Source organism: Panicum virgatum, chromosome 6N, assembly GCF_016808335.1.
Source record: "Panicum virgatum strain AP13 chromosome 6N, P.virgatum_v5, whole genome shotgun sequence".
NCBI classification, from domain to species: domain Eukaryota; kingdom Viridiplantae; phylum Streptophyta; class Magnoliopsida; order Poales; family Poaceae; genus Panicum; species Panicum virgatum.
In genome coordinates, this window is record NC_053150.1 from 16,887,526 (window position 1) to 16,909,929 (window position 22,404).

The following is a 22,404-nucleotide window of genomic DNA, read 5'->3' on the forward strand; positions in this document are numbered from 1 at the left end:
GGCGTGATCCTAAGTTTAATACGGACTACTGAGGACTTTGATCTACGATTTAAATCATTTTTCGAGGCAGAGTTTGTGCGTCTCCATAACCATTGTTCATTGGGACAGGTGGAAGCTAGGTCTGGTTCTTTGTGTAGTTTAATCCCGGCATCTTCCTCGCTCGCAATGCATGGAGCAGAGCAGAGCGTGTCTGAGACGTTAACAACGACAGGACGCAACAATAGTTTGCAACAAGCAAAGGGATCCCATGAGGGAACACATCTGAACGCCTACGTGAGTAGACTTTAATGCCCATAGGCCATAACCGAATCTTTTCAATTGAAACTTGGCATCAAGCTAGAGTCGTATCGGAAATGATAATCATCCGTTCTGTTCACATGCTCAACACGACAACATGGATTATAAACTAATGTCACGCGTGATACTTGCTGGTCAGTACTTGCCCTATTTCCTATTTTGTTAATTAATGGACCAAGATGAGACTTGCTTTGATCTACATTATATAACCTTTCAGCATGGCTAATGCAACATCGCACACAACAACATCCAGTTCACAAACAGCCTAGCAAGCCACCATCTGCATCTAGAGAGGGGGAGAGAGAGAGAGAGAGAGAGAGAGAGAGAGAGAGAGAGAGAGAGAGAGAGAGAGAGAGAGAGAGAGAGAGAGAGCAAGGCATGCATGGAGGTCGCCATGGCTGCACTGAGCAGCCTCATCCCCAAGCTGGGTTCCCTTCTCACCGCGGAGTACAATCTTCAGAAAGGAGCTAGGGGGGAGATCAAGTTCCTGAAGCGTGAGATGGAGAGCATGCAGGCTACCCTCAAGGACTTAAACAAGCTGCCGGCAGATCAGATCAGCCATACTAACAAGCTTTGGATGAGGGACTTGGCAGAGCTGTCCTACGACATAGAGGACAGCGTTGATGCTTTCATGGTGCGCGTTAATTCTCCTGCCGCCCCACAGCTTGATAGGTTTCAGAAGATTCATTGATAAAATTGGGATCATTGGCAAGGTAAACTTGGTCAGAAAGGCGAAGATTCGTCACTGTATCGCCATGGACATTGAAGACATCAAGACCCGCGTGCAAGAAGTCGACGAAAGGAGACGTAGGTACCTTCCAGACGTTACTATGGTGCCTGACAGAAGGCTCAACATCGACCCCCGCGTAATTGCAATGTTTGAAGAAGCCAGCAGCCTCGTCGGCATAGATGGCCCTGCAAAGAAGCTCATCAACATGCTAACGCAAGGAGATAGCATACAAAAACAGAAGCTAATGGTTGTGTCAGTTGTTGGAGTTGGTGGCCTGGGTAAAACAACTCTTGCTAATTCGGTGTACAAGAAACTCGGAGCCCAATTCCAGCGCCAAGCCTTTGTCCCGGTGTCACTTAAGCCAGACATGAAGAATATTCTATGCAGCATACTAAGGCAAATTAGCCGAGGGAAATGTAAAGATGCTGGAGAAAAGGATCTCAGTGAACTGATACAGAACATCAGGGATTTCCTAAGTGACAAGAGGTAATACCTTAGTTCTTTTTTACTTACATCGTTCACTTTTACAATCTTCAAGATCCAGTTATGGATACTACTTTGTAGAAGCATTTACAGTAGGGTTCGATAGAAACTTTGGGTGACAAGCAGGGTATAGCCCACGTACGCTTGCATGCCATGACCTTTTTTATGTTTTCTTTATGAAATTTTTGTTTTCGTATTCGGAGTGGTGGCTGCTGGAATAAAAATCATGCTACTGGTAGTCGTAACTAGCTAGCAAATAGTATTTGTTGTAGATGATCATAAGGCAAAAATAACTCAATAGTATTGTTTGTACAGTAACAGAAAAAACTTATTTATATTATTTGCTCCATTAGACTTTGCATGTGGGTTAAATAAATTAATAGATTACTACCTGAGAAAAGTATATTCTAAATTTTTGTAGCATTCGGTGGACCCAAAGATCGAATGCATACAAGAATAAGATAAACACAATATCAATTCAGTAGCTAGAGAGTAGCGTGAGTGCAGGAATCCTTTGTATGTATGGCCCTTATTCACATGATAGATTGACCCCTCTCTTCTGCTTTATTTCTTCCCCGACTGTTAGTGACGTGCCTTGCAATGTGTGAGTAGAAGTAAACCCCCAAGTCTACTAAAAATTGTGCTCTTTTTCTCGTTTCCTAGCATGCTACAAATTAACTACGAACTACTTGGATGCATGTACATCACAACTGTGTGAATAAATTATGGTTGACACAAAATAACCCCCATTTAGAGCTTTTTACGGTGCCTTATAGTACTACTTAGTGGTATAAATATAAATAATATAAAGCTCAGGGTAATTTAGTAATAATGACCTATGTATTAGTTGACTCTTACAGGGGATCGATCATTATCAACAAAATATATTATTGTGATGTCATTTTTGTTCTTTTCCCATAATACCATTATACTAACTATACTAGTCACGTATACGACCCATACCACTAGAAGCTTTTCGTAGTATACAATTAATTTAGACCATCAGATGTGTTTATTCAAATCCTTTAAAAACAATTTGTAGGAACACCCTAATTTTTTTTTCGGGGCAAGTCAAAATATTACCCTCTCCTACAAAAGGAGTGGGGCTACTGTAAACAAAAGGCCCATCCCTGGAAAAATATTTTCAGAGAAAGGTCACCCCTCACCCGCCTCTGAAAATGACACGTATTTTAAGAGACGGTGGGGGGGGGGGGGGAGTAACCTACTCTTGAAAATTGATTTCCCAGTGGTGGGTGAGGGGTGATCCGGCCTCAAAAATAGTATTTTTAGGTGTAAAAATCATGGGCCGGTATGGGCACCTAAAAACCGTTTTTGTATTAGTGCTAGTATGGGCTAGCTAGTATAAGACACCTTTTCGAGCACTATTATAGGCTAGAATATCACACCATAAAAGACCTCCCCATTTAATGGTATTTTTTAGGGCTGAGGGCTTGCATGTGTCACAACGATAGGGCACAACCCCGAAGTTTGCTAGCCCTACACCGCTGGCAGCGCCGTCATTTCCTCGAGTTGCATAACCATCTACAGACTACACTTGACATCGGGTTTCGACAGATACCATTGGTTATTTTTCCTACAAGGCTAATACCTCAAGTAGTGCCCATGGAAAATCTCTTAGGCCATTTTTAATGGAGAGTTTCATATTCATGTTTCCAAGATGCCACATAAGCAAGCGAACCTTTAATTCATAGATGAAATAGCTTCCTACAATGCATGGTTTCATCCTTTATTATTTCCTAGGCCGCATACAAGACACAATTGTTTTGGAAACCATATATACAGGGGTTTCATCCCAATAATACTCATTTCGCATCTCTCCTCATTAACACTTTGCCACATCATCAAAATCATTAATGTAGCACCCTATTTAATTAGTATAAAATTCCCATTGAGAATTGCCTTAGCTGCTTCCTCCTCCACATCCACTGCAGCAATGCCGTGGTTGTATTTTCTTTGTACCGAAAAGAAGAATTGATGTCAACGATTTGAGTCGGCCTATATGTGGTTCTGTAGGACCATGCATTTACCATAGATCGGTTACATAGAACATATATAATAGTTTATCTACTAGTTCGGCCCCTAAGATTGGGTAGCTGGTAACCCTCGGTTCAGTCAAATCTTGAGTTTTCTCGCACTGAGTATGAAGGGAAGTTTACAAGTTTTTGGTGCCCTGAAAATCATAATTACAACGGAGCCACCGGGTCCCCTCCTCTTCTTCTTACCGGAGCGGTTGGCGACATCTTCGATGGCAGCCTCCTCCTGCTTGGCCTTGCCCTCGGCACGGTCGAAGATAGCTCCGACCGCCTCCTCGCCTGTACCGTGGCTCATGGCGATGTCAAGGAGCTCCTTGGTGGTCCTCAGGCCCTTGTGGCTGAGCTTGTGGGCCAGGTACTCACAGGTGGACCCGGAAAGGATCACCCCAATGACGTCGGCGTCGACGATTCTGGGCAACATGTTGCACTGCTTGGAGAAGCACCGGATGTACTCGTGGAGAGTCTGTCCTTGGTCCTGCCAGCAGTTCTTCACGTCCTACGGGTTCCTAGGGCGCTCATACATGTCCTGGAAGTTTCCCATGAAGACCTCCTTGAGGTCCTATAGTTCTTGATTCGGTAAGTGTGAAGATCCTCGATCCATGTTTGCGCCAAGTTGGCCAGGAATAGTGGCAAGTTGCGGATACTGAAGTGATCACTATCTGCGCCATCGACTCGTCAAGAAAGATGGTAATCCTGGAGCAAAAGGCCAGCCATCACCACGACGTAACTTGTGATGTTTGTTGGGGGTCGGTACCATGGTGAGAATGCCACGTTGCGAATTCACAAATTGAACAACCTAGGCCCCAATGCATCAAGGCTCGAGCTCTGGTCCTCCATGCTGTCGTAGAATCCCCCATAGTGAGGATGAGGGGACCAGCTGCCTTCACCTTGCTCTTGGTCATGCTCGTGCCTGCGGGTGTCCAAGGTGTTGCGTGCGTCCCGGTCCGGACCGAGATGGCTCTTGACCGGAGCTTTGGCTGGCACTTGGCCCTCGGGTGGTGCTTGGTGGACGGAAATGTCCTTTGAGGCCTTACTCCTACTAAGGGTGCTGGCCCGCTATCAGCACGTGCTGTCGAGAGGCCGAGCTCTCAGCCTGCTGCTTCGCTACTCGTTGGAGATACGCGCGGAGTTTGTTGCGGTCGCGGCGCTGCTCCAGCATCGCAGGTTCAGGCATCACTTCGAGCACCGTTGCCACTGTGGCAATGTTCTAGCTTCCTAGTCGAAATGTGGGAGTCCTCCGTGGTCCTCCAGAATGCGCTGGTTTACATCGTGTGCACGTCCACCATCTCCATGGCGGCCCAGCTCGCCCTTGAGTCTGGCGTGTTCCTGTTCCAGTTGGAGCAGCACCTCTCCAAGCTCCTACCACTCCTAAAGCTGCTCGTGCCATGGGGGTGGTGGGGCATTCGCACCCCTTAAGGCTTCGCCATCGGGAGCAACCGGAGGAGTGGCCTCCCTGTTGTTGTCGTCACCGAAATGCCCATTGGGAGTGTTTGCTATGAAACACTCGCACAAGGGGTGCTGGCTCCCTTCGTTAGAGTTAGAGTCATAGACATTCTTTGATTCTCCCATGAAGAGATCATGGATGGACTCGGAGACTTAGTCCATTATGCCCATGAACTCGATGTCCGCGGGTGACGTGTTTATGCGCAGCATAGCGAGCTGCTGCACGACCTATGCACTATTGCGGTAGCAAAATGTGAGCGTTTCCAAGACATTCCTAGCATGAATCTCCAAGGAGAGAGGTCTCCCTCTGGACAGCTTCTCCATGATGTTCGCGAAATAGAACATAGTGTTGCGCAGATCTTCCCGGGCCGATTAGGAGTCAAGGAAGGTGCCACCAATGCTCCATGCTTCCGCAGTCGGGGGTCGTGGTGCTTGTCGCTCGTGGGGGCATGGGCCTCTGGAGCGCTCAGCTGGAAACCCCCAAGGCCTTGACAACGGGGTCGACACTGATGGAGTTGGTGGGCTGACGGGAGCGCAGATCCGCTCCAACCCACCCTCCATTTCGACGATGAAGTGCAAGACTCCGAATGCACGAGCGTGCCCGGGACCTATCCTCTGGCTAGGTTAGCCATCTGCATCCTGCTGAAAAATGAACGAGACACGTGGAAGTCCCCTACTTGGCGCGCCAACTTGAAAGGAATCGGGTGCTCGTAGCCTAAGAGGGGAGAGGTGAATTAGGCAACTTAAAACCTTAACCTAAGGCTCCAACTAGTTTGCACAATATTTAAACTAAAACATACTATCTAAATGTGCAACTACGGTTCAACTAGCGTGAAACCCTTATCCGAAAACAAGTCATAAAACCTATAGCCAATCCTATCAAGAAACTACTCTTGGAAAGTATAGGCACACAAAGTTGTAATATGAAATGCGGAAGCTTAAAGAAAGGATGAGAGTAAGCAAACTCTTCGACACGTGGATTTATCCCATGGTTCGGTTAGCCACAAAGGCACCCCTACATCCACGTTGTTGAAGCACTCACAAAGAATATTGCTTCCGGCAATCAATTCTCTTCCGTGAACACAATCACGGACACCTTGATCCCGCTTTCCACTAAGGAGCTTCACCAAGAAGGGTGGGGGTCTCCACGTCCCCCGCACAAAGATGTCGTCGCCGCTCCACACCAAGCCGGAGGGTCGATGACATTGTCGACAAGCCACCAAGACTCCAAGGGGCCGGCACACCGAGTACAAGAGGTGGTTCTCTCCTAGAACCAAGGCACAAGGCACACAACCTTGCTCACTCACTCATTCAAGCGCTAATCTAGCACTAACACTCACAAAGCATGTGCTAAACTTAAGGGTGTGATCAATTTGCTCTTTGGATGGCTTAGAGATGTTCTTCAATGTGTATGAGGTGTCTCTGGTCTCCAGCAACTCCAAAATGGTCGGGGTGAGGTGCTTAAATAGCTCACAAAGTTGAACTAGCCGTTTGGAGCCATTATGCCTTTTTCTGCATATGCGTCGGATCATCCGACCATGGGTGTCGGATCATCCGGTCTCTCACAAAACAAACAGTAGCCGTTATACTCTAAAAAGTGTTATGTTGATGCAATTAGTCCGATGCATTAGTCCGACAGGGGCGTCGGATCATCCGGTGCTGAAGAGAAGTTCCTGGAACCCCCAAACATGCTCTCTGGTGATTATTTCGGTGCTTAGTCCGATGGGCGTCGGACTATGCAGTGCTGAAGCAATTTTTCCAACCTGAGAAACATGCTCTCTGGATGTTGATCCGATGCTTAGTCCGATGCTACTTGAAAGCATGCGTCGGATCATCCGGTCGCACTTGAGTTTTCAACTGACGTCGGAATTAGTCCGTTCTTGTGCGCCCGGTTAGTCCGACCGGGGGGGGGGAGGGTCGTCGGATAGTCCGACGGCCCACCAGATATTTCAGTCCCTTCTGAGTTTTTTTCTGTTTCCTTGTTTTCTGACTTTGACTTGTCGAACTCGTCGCAGCAGTCATTTAGACACCCCCACATATATTCTATTTTTGCGTTTTCACTGCGACATGAGTGTCTCTTCGGTGGTTTGGACGACTCGACGGTGAATTGGACGTCTCGGTTATGGTTTGGAATCCATCGAAAGGGACCTAAAAAATCCTACAAATATGATCTCGCAAACTTGTTAGTCTTATTGATTGCATTGTCACTCGATCACCAAAATCACTTGAAATGACCTAAATGGGGCCATATTCGTTACACAACTGTTGGTGGTCTAAACTACCGGCTAGTAATTCTCGTACTTTGCGCATCTGCCCAGATGGTGCACAAGAATATAAAAGATTTATACTGATTCAGGTAGAAGATCCCTACATCCAGTTCTTCACAGCTTGTGTATCTTACGCTTATTTGTAGTAGGCGGTTACAAATAGACGAGAGAGAGGGTAAGTCTCTAGTACATAAGTGTTTGGCATGTGTTGTGTTTGATCGGATTCGAATCAAATCCCCTACGTGTGGAGCCTCGTTTTCCCTTTTATAAGCTAAAGGGCCAGGGTCGGCGTACAAGACAGAGGTAGAGAGAGATCGTGCGCACATCTCGAGGATCTCCTGCTATCCCGCTGCACCCTTCATTGATACTGGGCCCGCCTGTCCTGCTGGTGCCGCTGCCCCCATCGTGTTGGGCCCCGCTGGCCCCATCATCGCTGCCCTGCTCCTCCATAGGTGGGTCTTCCCCATCGTGCGGTTTGCGGCGTGAGGCACGCGGGCACCGCTCATTCGAGCGGCGCACATCCCTTCTCTAAAGCCCATCGCCTCTGCTCCCCTGTTCCTGTGTCAGTGCACGTGCCCTACCCGGTCTCCCGCATCCTCGACAGTTAACGGGTAGCGTGGGGCCCTCAGGGCCCACTTACAGGGTCGCGCAAGGCCGAGCCCTTTCCCCAGCGATTGGGCGATGCGAACCTCTCCTCGCAGGAGTCGGGTGCATCTGGGCCCACGTGCAGGACTAGCCGGAATTGAGCCCGTCCCTCAGCGGTTAGGCTGCCCGCAGTGGGCGCGCTAAACCACTCGCTATGCTTTTTACAGAGCCATTTTGGCGCAAAGAATGCTGCAGCGGGCGTCTCTATCCCATACTCTACCGTCCAGAGCGAGCTCCCGCGCGGTACAACCAGCGCGGTACGGACGACACGGTAAACTGACGCGTGCGGCCCCATCGTCCTTGGAGTCGTCCCCAACCGCCGCCGAGCCCGCCCGCCGCGACAGAGCTCCCCCCCACCCGGACGCAGCACCGCCGCCGCTCGGAGGGGCCGCCCGCCGTGGCACCGCCGGAGCGCTCGCCGCAGGGCCGCTGCAGAGCCGTACCGCCGGGGAGGGCCGCTTCTTCCTCCCCGAGCCATTGCGCCGCGCGCGCGGGGGACCGGAGCCGAGCTGGGCCGCGCGCCCCCACGGCCGCGGCGGAGCTCGAGCAGGCCCCGGCCGCCGGCCCGCCGGATAGGCAGGGAGGGGGGCGAACGCCGCGGCGCCTCGCCATGGCCGCCGCGGCGCGCGGGGCCCCGCCTCGCCATGGCCTCGAGGTGCTCGAGCTCCCGCCGCTGGGTCGAATCGAGGGTGCCCGAGCTCGAGGTCCACGGAGGGAGCCGGCGTGGGGCGCGGCGCCCTGCTCCTCCGCCGACGGCGGCGGCCAGCGTGGGCGGCAGCCGGCCGCGCGAGCAAGGGAGGAGGGAGGAGGGAGCGGCGGAGCTCGGCCGCCAGCGCGGCGAGGAGGCCGAGGAGGAGGGGCTCGCCGCCGAGCTCGACCCCGTTCGCCGCCGTCCGCGCCAGGGCGGAGTAGCCGGAGAGAGGGGAGCCGTCCCCGCCGCGCGCCATGTCCCCGCCGCGCGCCACGTCCCCGCCGCGGAGCCGTCCTCGCCGCGCGCCACGTCCCCGCCGCGGAGCTCCAGGGGGCGGCCCTGCTTGCCACCGTGGCCATCGCAGGCCGCCCCTGCTCGCCTCGCCATGGCCGCTCGGCCCTCCCCGTCGCGCGCGTCCGCCCCGCCGCCTCGCGCAGGGCCGCCGCACCCCGCTCCGCGCAGGTCGCCCGCCGTCGGGGAGGGCCGAGCCGAGCCAGCGAGCTCCGCCGCTGCGCGTGCATGGAGCAGTGGAGGGGGTGTTGCGGCCCCACGCCTCGCCGGCGACGGATCCAGGGAGGGGCGCACCGAGGCGGCGGCGGCGCGAGGTCCAGGGAGCGACGGCGTCGAGGTCCAGAGGCGGCGGGGAGAGGAGAGAGAGAATGGAAGGGAGGGTGCGGTAAAAAGAAAGAGATAAAAAGAATTCGACGTGTGGGTCCCGCGGCTGGTAGTTGGTATAGAGAGTGATATAGAGAATGGATGGGCGCAGAGAAACTGAATATAGAGAGGAGAATTTCGATGACCAGACAAGAATATTCCTTTTAGAGAGTGAATTTAGAAAGTGACGAGTGCGGAGAGCCTTAGGTGAGGCGGACTCTTAAAGGGCGCCGTCCTCCTCTATTCTTAGATATCTCTAATATTGATATCCGATATTTTATTTGATAGTTATTGTTGTCCATATCTTTACGTCTTTGGAGCACATCTCTCAAACTTTATCGTAGGTATTTGTAACTATTGCAAAACCCGTTAGTTTCGGTTTTGGAGCCGATACAAGCAAACAAGATAAAAATTCTCAACTTTTAGTATCAGATCCTTTTAGTACTAGGTGATTTCATAAAAAAATATATTTTTAAAACAAAGGAGGCCACTACATGGCCGCACGTCGCAAGCCAAGTCAGGTAATTTGTGAAATTTGCATGTGTACGGTGTGAAGGATTCGAAGCCATAGCCACTTGTCTTGCATGTAGCTTACTTACTGTCTCACCTGAACAGCAAATCATAATTTACCTATGGAGACCCTTCTAGTATATTAAAGTGTCTTCGAAGGCCTCAACCTTTAGACCTGTTAATGTACCATATTCGATTCCTACCGTGAAGCCACATGCAGTTTCAACGATTAGCATCTTTTCCGTTCCGTGTGTGAGGCGGTGAGGTCTGGCCTGATAGCGGGCCGGGATTCCTTGAGTTTTTGACACCGACCCTATTTTTTCTACACGCTCACAGATTATAGGGCCAACACTTATCCTATCGGTCAACTCCAAAAAAACCGGCGGTATTTCGTTATTTTTTTTGGATGGATGGAACCCTGCAATAATCTTTTGTACTGGGTGGAAACACCACCTAGTAGTATTAAAATGGACCTCTTAGTATGGGTGGTGTTACCACCTAGTACTAAATGGTGCTCGAGTGGTATACCACCCAGTACTAAAGGGTGCTCCACGAGTTATATTAAAAAGAAAGTATCTCCATTTTAATCACAATTGCTGTGTACGTGTGATGATGAGGGAGATATGCGTGAGGCAAGAGGTCACGGATTCGAATCCCAACCACTGTATGCGCGCGTATCACAAGTCTCTTCACAGATTTAATATATTTTGTTGACACAAAATGCTTTGATATCAGGTGGAACATTCACATGGTACTAAAAATCCCTTTAGTACTGGGTGTTTTACCTAGTGACAAAAGACTGGTCTCGTAGTATTCGGTTGAAGAACCGGTAGCTATGGCTCTTTTCAACCAGTGTTGATTGCCCTTTTTCCCAGTAGTGCCAAGAAAGCGTGATCTTATAACGTAACAAAACAAATTCAAATAAGCTTAACAAATATTTATCATGTGATACCTGTGCAGTCCCAATCATTTTATGGAGATTTGCGTTGTTTTAGTTAAATTTAAACATAAAAAATATTTTAAATTAATAATTTGTTGATTCTTCATGCCTTATAAACTTTTCATGCTTTAATATATAACAGCTCAAGACACGGTGTTACATGTGTTAAACATAGTTCTAGTTGGGAAGATCGTTTATGACGACCTATCTGTAGCTCATCATGGCTATATAAACAGTCGTAATTGGACTGGAGCATAATATAGTTTACTTCCACTGCTAGAGAATAATAGCTATTAGTACCGGGCGGGAACCGCCACTTAATACCGGTTCCCCGCCGGGTACCGTCCAATCGGTACTAAATACGCTTGTATTTAGTACCGGTCGGGCTGATTTATACTAAATCACACAATTAGTACCGGTCAGAAATACCAACCGGTACTAAAGATATTTTCGCTCAAAAAAATCATATTGCTTTTATTGCTCCTCGTCCCTTTCTCTCTCATCTCGTTTTTCTTTCTACCACTGTCAGCTCTGCTCTGTTCTTGCTGTTCGTCAAGAATAGAGAAAAAAGATGAGCAAGCGATGGTGGGAAGAAAACTGAGATCAGAAAAGGAACGAGGAATAAGAAAAGCTTCATTTAAATTACAACATTCAAGCCAAGACTATAAAAATAAAAAATTAAAGAAAAAGATTACAAGAAAAGCTTCTCGTGCAGACATCTGCCTCCGCCGCCGGGCTACGCCGACGCGCATCTCGGCCGCCGCAGCCTCGCCACGCCCGCGCGCATCCCCGCCGCCGCAGCCTAGCCGCGGCCGCGCCCGTGCGCGTGTCCACCGCCGCAGCATGGCGCCGCCGCCGCAGCATGGCGCCGCTGCTGTGGCCTGGCCGCAGCCGCGCCCGTCAGCATGTCCGCCGCCGCGCGCGTCCTCGGCCGCCGCAGCCTGGTGCCGCCGCCGTGGCCTGGCCGCGGCCGCGCTCGTGCGCGTGTCCGCCGCCGCGACTTGGCGCTGCCGCCACGTGCGTCCCCGCTGCCGCAGCCTGGCGCCGCCGCCGTGGCCTGCCCGCGGCCGCGCCCGTGCACGTGTCCGCCGCCGCGACCTGGCGCCGCCGCCGCGCGCGTCCCCGCTGCGGCAGCCTGGGGCCGCCGTCGTGGCCTGGCCGCTCGAGCTGAGAGATGAGAGAAGGGATCGGAGAAGGGGATGTGAGAGGAGATAAGGGGAAGGGGAGAAGGGAAAGGATGAAGATAAAGAGCTGCTGCTGGCCACTCGTCCGTTTATTTTTTTCGCGTGCTGACATTAGTACCGGGTGGAGGCTCCACCCGGTACTAACAGTGTACTTTTTGTACCGGATGTAGACTCTGCCCGGTACTAAATATTCTATGTGTCATTTAGTACCGACTGGAGTCACAACCCGGTATTAAATGGTTGCTAGAAGTTGCGGTGCTCGTGTCAGTGGTGCTTTTTAGTGCCGGCTCGGAGTTCCAGCCGGTACTAACTGGCTCCCACGGGTACTGTGCGTTCCACCCGGTACTAAATTGATCAATTAGTACCGAACCAATATGCAACCGGTACTAATGTGCAGGGATGAATGAGCCTTTTTCTAGTAGTGTTCTAGTCTTTTTAAGAAATCTTCTGGCTACCAACTAATAATACTCTTGCAACACTATAGGTATCTTATTGTAATAGATGACTTATGGGATGAGCCATCATGGGATTTTCTCAACACTGCTTTGATTGACAACCATCACGGAAGCAGAGTAATTGTGACAACCCGTAATCTTGATGTGGGGAAAATTTGTACCGGTACTGTTCGTGGTGCTACTGTGCGTGGTGCTGTGTACGAACTAGAACCTCTCTCTGATAAAGACTCGAGAAGGTTGTTATATACAAGGGTATTTAAGAAAGAAGAAGGAATTAATACTAAGTTGAATGAAGTGGCTGGGAAAATTTTGAAGAAATGCGGCGGATTACCATTAGCTATCACTACTATAGCTGGTTTACTGGCTAGTAGGAAGACAAAGGAAGAATGGTATGCTGTATACAACTCCATTTGTTCAGGACACGTTAAAACTAAGGATAATATGGAGAAGATGAGAGACTGAGAGTGATCTTATCTCTTAGTTTTTCTGAGCTTCCGTCAGATTTAAAGCCTTGTTTGTTGTATCTAAGCTTTTTCCCCGAGGATTGCATAATTAACAAAGACAGCTTTGTAAGGAGATGGGTAGCTGAAGGCCTTATTCATGATAAGCATGGCAGGAAAGAGTATTATGAGTTGTGCGAGCTTGCAGAGGGTTACTTCGTTGATCTTGTTAACAGAAGCTTCATCCAGCCATTAGACATTGACCTAGAAGGCATTGCAAGCTCTTGCCGTGTCCATGATATCATACTTTATCTTCTCATTTCCCTGTCAATTGAAGAAAACTTTGTGGTAAGGTCAGATTGTGTGGAACTCATCGACCCATGCTGTAAGATCCGTCGATTGTCGCTGCAAGATGACAATAAGAAGGAAGAAATAATGCCAGCTACAGTGGATGTGTCTCATGTGAGGTCAGTAATTGCATTTGGTGATGCTTTCGAATGGATGCCCCCTCTGTCAAGGTTTTCTGTTCTTCGTGTTTTGGATCTGGAGGGTTTTCCCAGCAAGAATAATTGTCCTAAAGATCTACGGAATTTGCATCATTTGAGGTATCTGCAACTGCGAGGTTATCTTGAAAAAGAGGTTCTAGAAGAAATTGGAAACCTACGGCATCTGGAGGTGTTGGATTTAAGTAATGCCTACGTAGATGCACTGCCGGCAAGTATTGTTAATCTTACAAACCTTCAGAGTCTACTTGTTGATTCTGATATGACGATGCCAGATGGGATAGGGAAATTAAGTCTACTGCAAGAAATGTCATGGATTCAGATTGCACCAAACACTGTAGCTGAGCTAGGAAAGCTTGCAGCGCTGAGGGTGCTCTGCATACGTGGATTAGGTTATGACGAGAGTCATAACAAGGCTTTTGTCCAGAGTCTCTCTAACCTCGGAAATCTAGTGGGTCTTTTCATCTCTCGATCTGGTTTATGTTCCCTGGATGGCTTGTCAGATTCTGGGCGTGTCCCTGCCCGCCTCAAATTCTTTCGTGGAACCTCGGCAACCACCTTCCATCAGTTGCCACGATGGTTTTCCAAACTCGAACTCCTCTCTGGCTTAACAATCACTGTTAATAGATTCACACAGGATGAGCTTGAAATGCTTGGAGAATTACCCTCGCTGCGTTTTCTTGAACTAGAAGTATCTGAGAATTGCACTGCTCAAGAACGGTTGATGATTAGCAATGCTCAGCACTTCCAATCTTTAGAGGAGATGAAATTTTTGGACTACGAAGGTTGTTTGATGGTGTTTGCTGAACGAGTTATGCCGATGCTTCAAAAGCTTATGTTTTACTTTCAGTTATGGAAGAGAGTTGGTGGTGGACTAGATATTGGCTTGGAGAACCTGACTTCCCTTAAACATGTCACTGTCCAAGTTGACTGCTACAAAGCAAAAATTGTGGAGCTGGAGGATGTGGAGACCATGTTCAAGGATCTAGTTCGCATCCATCCGAACTATCCAACTCTTGAGCTGTCTCGAGTGCGTGAATGGCAAATGGCAGAGGGTGAGAGCTACAATAGTCCTGGTGGGGCTTCGGATCATGGATTGTATGATATTTGTCCCCCATTGAATTGCGATGTATACTTGGCTCCTTTCTTTCTTTTGCTGACATATGGTTGCTTTTCTACTTTTATGCATGGTGAATTGGTGATCAGTTTTGACTTTCCGTCCACCGATGGTGAAAGCGATGATGATAGTGAGGCTTCAGAGCAAACGTAAGACGCTTGGTGCCCGAGTGAATACTACTTGCTTATTTTTATGATTCAATCTGTTGAAGTATCCTTTCTCCAATTTTGCTGTTAAGTCTCACCGGACGATCGATTGGACTGGCTGAATAATCATAAGTCAAACATCAATTAATCATATTTTTCTTTCGATTTTTGCACCGTCCATGGTCCGCCCCTGTTTCTATTTCTATAGCTCCAGTTCCAATACGATGCTTTGTTCATTGTGCTCTACCAATGCACAATCCAATCTTTCATTAAGGCATCTGTCAATTATTAATTGTCCTACCACTTCTATTTCTTTTTCCTTTCTGCATGTTCGTATCTGTTTTTATTTGAACTGAACATTTTAGTTGCCATATCATTCCCATACAGAGTATCTTGTTCTCTAGCCCCGATCACTTTTTTCTCATAAAAGTACTTCCCAAAAGTTCTTTCCTCAGCTTTCCCTTGAAAAAAAAAAATCCTTTGGTCATCATTCGGCCAGTCATCCTAATAGTCCTAGTGCTCTACCATTTGCACAATTTCTGTTTTCGCGATATTTAGATTTGCGAAATTCGGCCCAGAAGATAGAGTTTTCGGCGATTTAAGTTCGAACATCGGAATCGCATAACTCTGTTTTGCAGGTTTTGTGATCGGTATGACCCCTATGTGTATGTGATGCATGTGTGTAATTATTTCATGACCTGTGTGTCGTGATTATGACAATTCAGCCAGAGCCATATGAATTGTTGCATTTGATATAATGGCCTGCGTGCCAATCTGTGATTATCCAAGTCGTGAATGTAATTTTATTTACTAGCTATTATGTGTAATAGCAAGTTCTAGTTCTTGGAGTTTACATCACATGAAGAACGGTGCACATGTACATGGAGATGGAGATCAACATGATGAACAAGTTCCATGAAGATGGAGATCTACATGGCGAACAAGTTCTATGGAGATGGAGATCACCATGAGAACAAGGGTCATACTGATTCACAATTATGTGCTTGTCGTTCTTGACGTTTTACTACTACGTGCGTCATAGTAGAAGTAGAACGATCCCTCACAAATTTCGAGCTACCATGCCCTACCAACTAAACCTTGCATTGTCCCATGTCTTGTACGATTGTTGGTGGGTCTATGAAATTAGGGCGCCACTGGTTTTCCTTGACTAGACAGGCTATATCGGATACATGCACGCATAAAGGGTTGGTGAGCTTGACAAGGTCATCTTAACGGTTAAGGACCTTGGGGCATAAAGGTTGGGAGCGAGACATGGAGATGTCACCCAACAACAAGAGTCATATGAGATATGATTAGCAAGAGTTGCTTACCGATCTAACTCATCCTCTAGCGGTGATGCAAAAGCTCACTAGTGGACGTGTTAGTTGTGGGTCTTGAATCACTAAGAATCAACATAGGGATATTGATTTTAGTGGGAGTAAATTCTATTAAATTGTTTAATGTCGTTTACTCCATCATGAATATTTTTGTCTTAGTATTTTGCATTTATTATGTTGTAGATCAATGGCTCAAAATCAACCATTTGCTTTACGTTCCGTACTTGAGAGCAACAAATTGAATGAGACAAACTATACGGATTGGATCCGCAACCTGAGAATTGTTCTCAGGGCAGCGAACAAGGAAGATATTCTAGATAACCCACTGCCAGAGGAGCCTGATGCAGATGCCCCTGCTGCTGAGAGGAATGCTTATAGGAGAGCGGCTGATAAAGACCGTGGAGCGAGCTGTCTCATGCTAGCTTGCATGGAACCTGAACTGCAGATGCAGTTTGAGAATAACCATGCGGCGCACGATATGATCGTGGTGCTACGGGATATGTTCCAGACTCAAGCCAGGACTGAAAGGTTCAATGTGTCCAAGGCCTTTGCTGAAACTAAGCTAGCAGAAGGAGCACCAGTAGGGCCGCACGTAATCGATATCCCGGAAGGTGAAGAGTTTGCCTTGATTGGTCAGCCAATAGAGCCCCTTGTCAACCCAAATGGAGACTGAGCTACGCTCGAGGTCAAGGTTGGCAAGGAGAAAGTCCCGGTCAGCTTAGTTCGCTCATGCAACACCATTGCAGAAGTTTGGCCGGAACAAGACCCATTGGAGGATGCAGTGAACATCAGCCAAGAAGAGCTAACTCAGCCCATTCTTGTGGAAGATGTCTCACACTTCGCCCAGGAAACAGATTCGGCCGACAAAAGTAAGCTTGACGGAGAGGAGATTCCGCAGCCTCCTCTACCTGAGCTGAAGCCGTTGCCTCTTGGTCTGAAGTACGCATTCCTCCACGACAACAGAGCCACGCCAGTTGTCATCAGCGACAAGCTGACAGAGAGTGAAACTCAGCGGCTCATTGCAGTCTTAGAGAAGTATCGGTCCGTCATAGGATACTACCTCCAAGACTTGAAGGGGATTAGCCCCAATCTTTGCACCTATCGCATTCTAATGGAGCTGGAACATAAGCCGTCACGAGAACATCAATGGCGGCTTAATGATGCGATGAGGGAGGTAGTCAAGAAAGAGGTACTCAAGTTGCTGCACGCGGGCATCATATACCTCGTGCAAGATAGTGAGTGGGTCAGCCCAGTCCAAGTAGTCCCAAAGAAAGGAGGCATGTCGGTAGACCGCAATTAGAGGAACGAGCTCATACCTCAACGGATAGTGACCGGATGGAGAATGTGTATCGACTACCGGATGCTCAACAAGGCAACCTGGAGAGATCACTTCCCTCTTCCCTTCATTGATGAGATGATGGAACGGTTGGCAAAGCACTCGTACTTTTGCTACCTTGACGGATAATCCGGTTATCATTAGATCCCTATCCATCCCGATGACCAGAGCAAGACTACCTTCACCTGCCCCTATGGTACGTTCGCCTATTGGCGAATCGGTCTATGCAACACACCAACGTCATTCCAAAGGTGCATGATGGAAATTTTCTCGAACCTAACTGAGCACATCATGGAAGTGTTCATGGACGACTTTTCCGTCTATGGCAAAGACTTCGCTCAATGCCTCGAGAACTTGGAAAAGGTTCTCAAGAGGTGCCAAGAGACACACATAGTTCTTAACTGGGAAAAGTGTCACTTTATGGTCAGAGAGGGAATTGTTCTCGGACATAGAGTGTCTGAACGAGGAATAGAAGTGGATCGGGCCAAGATCGATGTCATCGAATAGTTGCCACCCCCGACTAATGTCAAGGGAGTCAGGAGTTTCTTGGGTCATGCTGGCTTCTACAGGAGGTTCATTAAGGTCTTCTCCCATATAGCCAGACCCTTGACCAACCTGCTGGCAAAAGATACCCCATTCAACTTTGACGAGGAATGCCTCGTGGCCTTCTACACCCTCAAGAAGGCACTCATATCCGCACCCATCATCCAGCTTCCCGATTGGAAACTTCCTTTCGAGATCATGTGCGATGCAAGCGACTATGCCATAGGCGCAATGCTCGGTCAATGTAGAGATAAGCAACACTATGCTATATCCTACGCAAGTAAGACATTGACCGGACCCCAACTCAACTACGCCACGACGGAAAAGGAATTCCTGGCAGTAGTATTCGCCATGGACAAGTTCAGGTCCTACTTGGTCGGTGCTAAGGTGATTGTGTACACGGACCACGCAGCACTAAAGTACCTTCTAACCAAGAAGGATGCCAAGCCACGACTTATCCTTTGGATTCTGCTCCTACAAGAATTTGATCTGGAAATAAGAGACAAGAAAGGAGCAAATAATTGTGTGGCAGACTATCTCTCAAGGATGCAAATACAAGGATCGGATCTTCCGATCAATGATTACTTGCGAGATGACACTATCCTAAAGGTCACCTCATCCAGCCCATGGTACGCAAACTTAGTGAACTTTATGGTGACTGGATATATACCTCCGGGAGAAGACAAAAAGAAATTGATTCACAACAGCAGATTCCATTTATGGGATGACCCATATCTATTCAAAGTCTGCGCAGACGGTTTACTCCGCCGCTGTATCCCATTATGTGTGACCCGCAAGATCCTAGAGCATTGTCACTCCTCACCCTATGGAGGACATTACGGAGCTTTTCGGACCCATGCAAAAGTTTGGCAAAGCAGATTCTATTGGCCAAACATGTATGGAGACGCAAAGGAATTCGTGCGGCGTTGCCCAAGATGCCAAAAACACGGGAATATCAATTGCCGAGACGTAATGCCCCTGAAGAGCAATCTTCAGGTGGATATCTTCGATGTCTAGGGAGTTGACTTCATGGGTCCTTTCCCAATGTCGGAGCAATGCGAATACATCTTGGTGGCTGTGGACTACATGTCCAAATGGGTCGAAGCACTTCCTTGTGTTGCGGCCGACTCAAGGAGCTCTAGGAAAATGTTTCAGGAAATTATATTTCCTCGTTTTGGAGTTCCAAGAGTCGTGATCAGCGATGGAGGCTCACACTTCATCAATAGAATCTTCAGGAAGTGCCTAAGAAAGCTAGGAGTAGACCACCGGGTTGCAACACCATACCATCCCCAAATAAGTGGTCAGGCAGAGACGTCTAATAAGAAAATCAAGAACATCTTGCAGAAGACAGTCAATGCCATGGGGAAGGGTTGGAAAAGCAAACTACCCGAGGCACTATGGGCTTATAGAACGGCTTACAAACGCCGATCGGCATGACACCGTATCAACTAGTCTATGGCAAGACTTGCCATTTGCCAGTTGAACTTGAATATAAGTCCCATTGGGCTATTAAGAGGTGGAACATGGATCTCCGATCAGCCAAAATCAAGCGACAAATCCAATTGGCTGAATTGGATGAATGGAGGGATAAGGCCTACCATAGCTCTAAACTCTACAAAGAGCGAACAAACAGGTGGCATGATAAGCGTATCAAGATCAAACAATTCAGGGCGGGAGACAAAGTACTCCTTTTCAACTCCCGCGTTCGCTTGTTTGGTCACGGTAAACTTAGAAGCAAATGGGAAGGCCCCTTCTTAGTGTTGAACGCCGCTGACCACGGTGCCATAACCCACCAGGACGATGACGGGAATGTCTTCAAGGCCAATGGCCAGAGATTGAAAATATTCCTCGAGGCCGAAATTCCCGAGCTCGAAGAAGTAGATGTCTACGAGCTTACCGAGATAGAATAATCATCTACAGTCGTCGCCATACCTAAAACGTGCCTTATCTTAGGATAGATTTCTCTTTCTATTTCTTTCTTTCCATTTCTGGACAAAACCACCTACATACCCGAGAAAGGAAAGGGATTAGGGAAGCCTCCAAAAGCCCGGGACCCACACCTAACAAGGTGGGGCCGGACTCGGCCTCATCCTTTCGTGCAATGTTTCCTGAGGTTCAAACTCTCTGATCCTTCGTGTTCGGAGCTCGATGAGGTGATTTAAACCGAAAGGCTCCCCTCTCTTCCTCAGTTCAGAGCAATCCACCATATTTCATCCCGAACTCCATTCCATTCTCCAAGATCACCACCATGGCCTCGCAAACATCACCCAAAACTCCCAGATCCGAGGCCATGGACACACCCACTCCCAAAGCACCCTTCAAATCAAACCAGACCAGGGCCTCATCAAGCAGCGTACGGATTTTAGAGCCGGTGGAGATCACCGCGTTCTCGCCATCGCCGCCGACTGGCCAGCCTCACCCCGAGGCCGTCTGTCCCCCGGTTCGATGGAGAGCTCGGTCCAGGGCCTGGTGTCGAAGGCCCTCGTGCGCTCCCGCACACACAGTCCGACACGATCTACCACGGGGGTTCTTTCCCCTAGGATGGTCGTGACGAAGCGCGCGGGGACGTCGTCGAGCAGGGCACATGTCGCACAGGTCGTTGCACTACAGATGGTGCAGCAGGACCTGTCCATGTACTCCCCGGAGTACACTCCCACTAGCCCAAGCCCCCCACGCCACCGCGTGACCGGGGCAAAGGTCGGGAGGGGGAAGGTGCTCACTCCCCCGTTGGATCGTACTAGCATGGATTTCCCGCCGAGTTCGGTGCGTCGCCACATCCGGCCGCCACCGATCCGTGGATCGATCGAGGTCCACGCCTGCACCGACTCCAACGACGACGAGGAGGAGGAGGAGGAGGAGGAGCCCTACGACATCGCTTCACTTCGTGAGCAGCTTGCTGCTCTCCGGCTACGCCTCAACAACATGGATGAGCGCGTAGGCGAGACGGAGATAGATAGGATGGAGTTGGGGGATAGGGTGGTCACCCTTCGCAAGGCGGTCTGTTCCAAGATCAAGCGCCTTGCAAAGGCGACCGGGAATGAGGATCTCTATAGATCCCCGGATCCCAAGTAGGTTTAGGTTTAGATTAGTTTTAGTTTGGGTGCTTTCATTTCCTTTTATTCCTTCATTTGTTTAATTTGTATTCAGCAGCACTCCCATTTCCTTTTGAATAAAATAAAGTCTCAAGTTTCTTCCCCTTAGTGTTTATGTGGTTGGTGCACATGTGTGTGCCAACCACACCCCCCTACTCTCACGTTTCATCATTGCACAGAAAAATCAAACAAGGGAGGTGTACACTAGATGTCAAAAAAATTCAGATGAAATCCAGAGAAAAAGCAAGCCGGGTGGCTTAAACCAGGCCGGCCGGCCTGAGATTTTCGGAGAAATCACAAAAAGACCCTCACTGGAGTAGAATAAACTGAGGCTGAGCTTGTGCTAAAAGGGTCACCGAGGGTTGCCACAGGCCCAGGCCGGCCGGCCCACCTGTCGGCCATCCTCTGGCCCCCTTCGCGTACTTAGGGTTTGCAACTTCTATTCCCTTTTTCCTTCCTGTTTTCGTTCAATTTCATTCAAAATCTTGCTAACTAAAATCAAATAAAATAAAATACCTGAATGAAATGACTAGGAAGAGTTGAAATCTTTTCACAACCATGATGTGCTAGGATTTATTTCTTATGCAAGTACTAAAATGCCTTCGGAACTCATGTTTAGGATCACTTGATTGCTTGCTTATTGCTTTCTATGATATAATGACATGGAGTTATGTTAGCTCTTGCCTCAAGGTCTTGGAAGTTTTCAATTTGAAAATACAAAACCAGACAAAACTCTATGCTCAATTTTACAGTACCCATTCCGGAGCCATACTTATGAAAACCAGACACATAGCTATCCTATGCATTGTGAGCTTGCTCAAGCTTAGTGCCTCCAAAGGAGTTTTGATTGATTCATCTCAATGGGATCATTCACGTACACGTCCATCAACCCGAATGCATGAAATGTGTTTACACCCCCCTAAAAAGGAAGAAAAGGATGAACAAAATTCATTCCTTGTCTCAAAAAAAAGAGAGAAGGGGGAGGTGTGTAATGCTATGCACCAAACCACCATGGAATATATCTTCATCTATCACTTGCACTTGACCCATGAGATGAGCATCTAGATTCCTAAGAGACACCAGGTTTGATCTTGCAATACAAATGTTATGGATATGCAACATCCTTCACTTAGCTCCACATACTCTCTGGCAAAACAAATTTTGGAAGGATTAGTGAAGTATGAACAAAATTGAGTGAATGAGTGGCTTGAGCAAAAAGAGTATGCCTTGGGTTTATTTAAAAACAAAAACCTTCCAAGTACTACGAGGCAGGGCTAGTCAATATCTTCATCGATTTTATTCTGGAGATCAATAGGTGAACATGAAGGTGTTAGCCACCCTAGAATCCAAGGTATGAAAGGAAAGCTCTGAAATAATTCTTATGCATACTAGCGTTTGTGAACATCAGACTTTGCTTGATCCTCAGGAATCTATATTGACCCCTTTTGCTCGGGACGAACAAAGTCTAGGTGTGGGGGTATGTTGACGGTCGATTTTGATATTTTTAACGCCAACATTTCTTCGGATTTTATGCATT

The 22,404-nt window shown here is 48.3% G+C and overlaps 2 protein-coding genes across 2 annotated transcripts; both read left to right on the forward strand.

Annotated features, from left to right (window-relative positions):
- The first annotated feature begins 678 nt into the window (after positions 1-678).
- On the forward strand, positions 679-12,815 carry LOC120679061 (disease resistance protein RGA5-like). The gene is made up of 2 exons (XM_039960555.1): positions 679-1,513; positions 12,383-12,815. The coding sequence occupies exons 1-2, from the start codon at positions 921-923 to the stop codon at positions 12,813-12,815; spliced, it is 1,026 nt and encodes a 341-aa protein (XP_039816489.1). The 5' UTR covers positions 679-920.
- Positions 12,816-13,199: 384 nt separating this feature from the next.
- On the forward strand, positions 13,200-14,836 carry LOC120679060 (disease resistance protein RGA2-like). The gene is made up of 3 exons (XM_039960554.1): positions 13,200-14,392; positions 14,501-14,562; positions 14,647-14,836. Exons 1-3 carry the CDS (start codon positions 13,229-13,231, stop codon positions 14,648-14,650), a joined length of 1,230 nt encoding a protein of 409 aa, XP_039816488.1. The 5' UTR covers positions 13,200-13,228; the 3' UTR covers positions 14,651-14,836.
- The last annotated feature ends 7,568 nt before the right edge of the window (positions 14,837-22,404 follow it).

What these genes read in the sequence shown, in the direction of transcription:
- LOC120679061 (XM_039960555.1), top strand. Translation starts at nt 921, where the DNA reads ATGCTTTCATGGTGCGCGTTAATTCTCCTGCCGCCCCACAGCTTGATA. An exon ending in GATTTCCTAAGTGACAAGAG is followed by an intron (nt 1,514 to 12,382) that starts GTAATACCTTAG and finishes GCAACACTATAG; the next exon opens with GTATCTTATTGTAATAGATG.
- LOC120679060 (XM_039960554.1), top strand. Translation starts at nt 13,229, where the DNA reads ATGCCAGCTACAGTGGATGTGTCTCATGTGAGGTCAGTAATTGCATTT. An exon ending in GTGGGGCTTCGGATCATGGA is followed by an intron (nt 14,393 to 14,500) that starts TTGTATGATATT and finishes GAATTGGTGATC; the next exon opens with AGTTTTGACTTTCCGTCCAC.